Raw genomic sequence first — 776 nt, 5'->3', positions numbered from 1 at the left:
TTAAGCTTCATCCCAGATATCAGGCTTGAGTTTGTTATTCTATCGGATTTTTTATGCGGTTTACACGGGAAAAGCTTGCACTTTGGAGAAGAGAGAGAAAATTATATTTGAGGTATTTTGCTCCAGGATGAAACCTTTTACCTCTCCAGGCCGATTGAAGTATGAACATTCACCCTCGAGAACGACAGGGTATATGCTTTATACCTCGGTTTGCTATTTGCGTGGATTCTGCCATTTGGCGTTGCTGAGAACTATTGTTGTAACTTGCAAAGGACACATGCAAATGCGAACTGGTGTATGAGAGTATCTTCTGTTGCGCCAACTTGTGTGGGGGGGAGGCGAAAAAAACGTTTTTTTTTCATGCTCAGGGTCTGCCATCATATATGTAATCAAAAAGTAATTTTAATGCGAAATCTTTGGTTTGTTATGGTATATTCTACCATCCAGATTAATATCATGATTGTATTTTTTATAAAAACATGACTAAAAAATTCAACTACGAATGTCTGACATGAGTTCAGAATAAAAACATGAGGTACAGTATCTAACTGAATTGAACACTTTACACGGTTCTTCAATTATTTTTCCACACTACTGAGGAACAAAATACTGTACAATATTTCATGTTACATTTCGGAGTTACTTGATGAATCTAACCTCAGTATTAGTGTGAGATTTCCGTTACAAGCTCACTGGGTTGTTTCACCAACTCGCTGTGATGATCCATTGCCTCATCACAACCCGGAAAATAATGCTCACGCTCACTGGCTCCTAGC

At 38.3% G+C, this 776-nt stretch overlaps 1 protein-coding gene across 1 annotated transcript in view; it reads left to right on the top strand.

The window, feature by feature from the left end:
• Positions 1-127: 127 nt before the first annotated feature.
• Positions 128-776, top strand: part of LOC119585958 — a gene marked incomplete in the record, with an annotated part of 71,494 nt that continues 70,845 nt past the window's right edge. Inside the window, 1 exon segment of the mRNA XM_037934672.1 lies at positions 128-208. Coding sequence (XP_037790600.1) covers positions 128-208 — 81 coding nt within the window.

The sequence above is a fragment of the Penaeus monodon genome, chromosome 20, assembly GCF_015228065.2.
Source record: "Penaeus monodon isolate SGIC_2016 chromosome 20, NSTDA_Pmon_1, whole genome shotgun sequence".
Lineage (NCBI taxonomy): Eukaryota > Metazoa > Arthropoda > Malacostraca > Decapoda > Penaeidae > Penaeus > Penaeus monodon.
The sequence above is the reverse complement of the archived record's forward strand: the minus strand, read 5'-3'. Positions and strand labels throughout refer to the sequence as shown.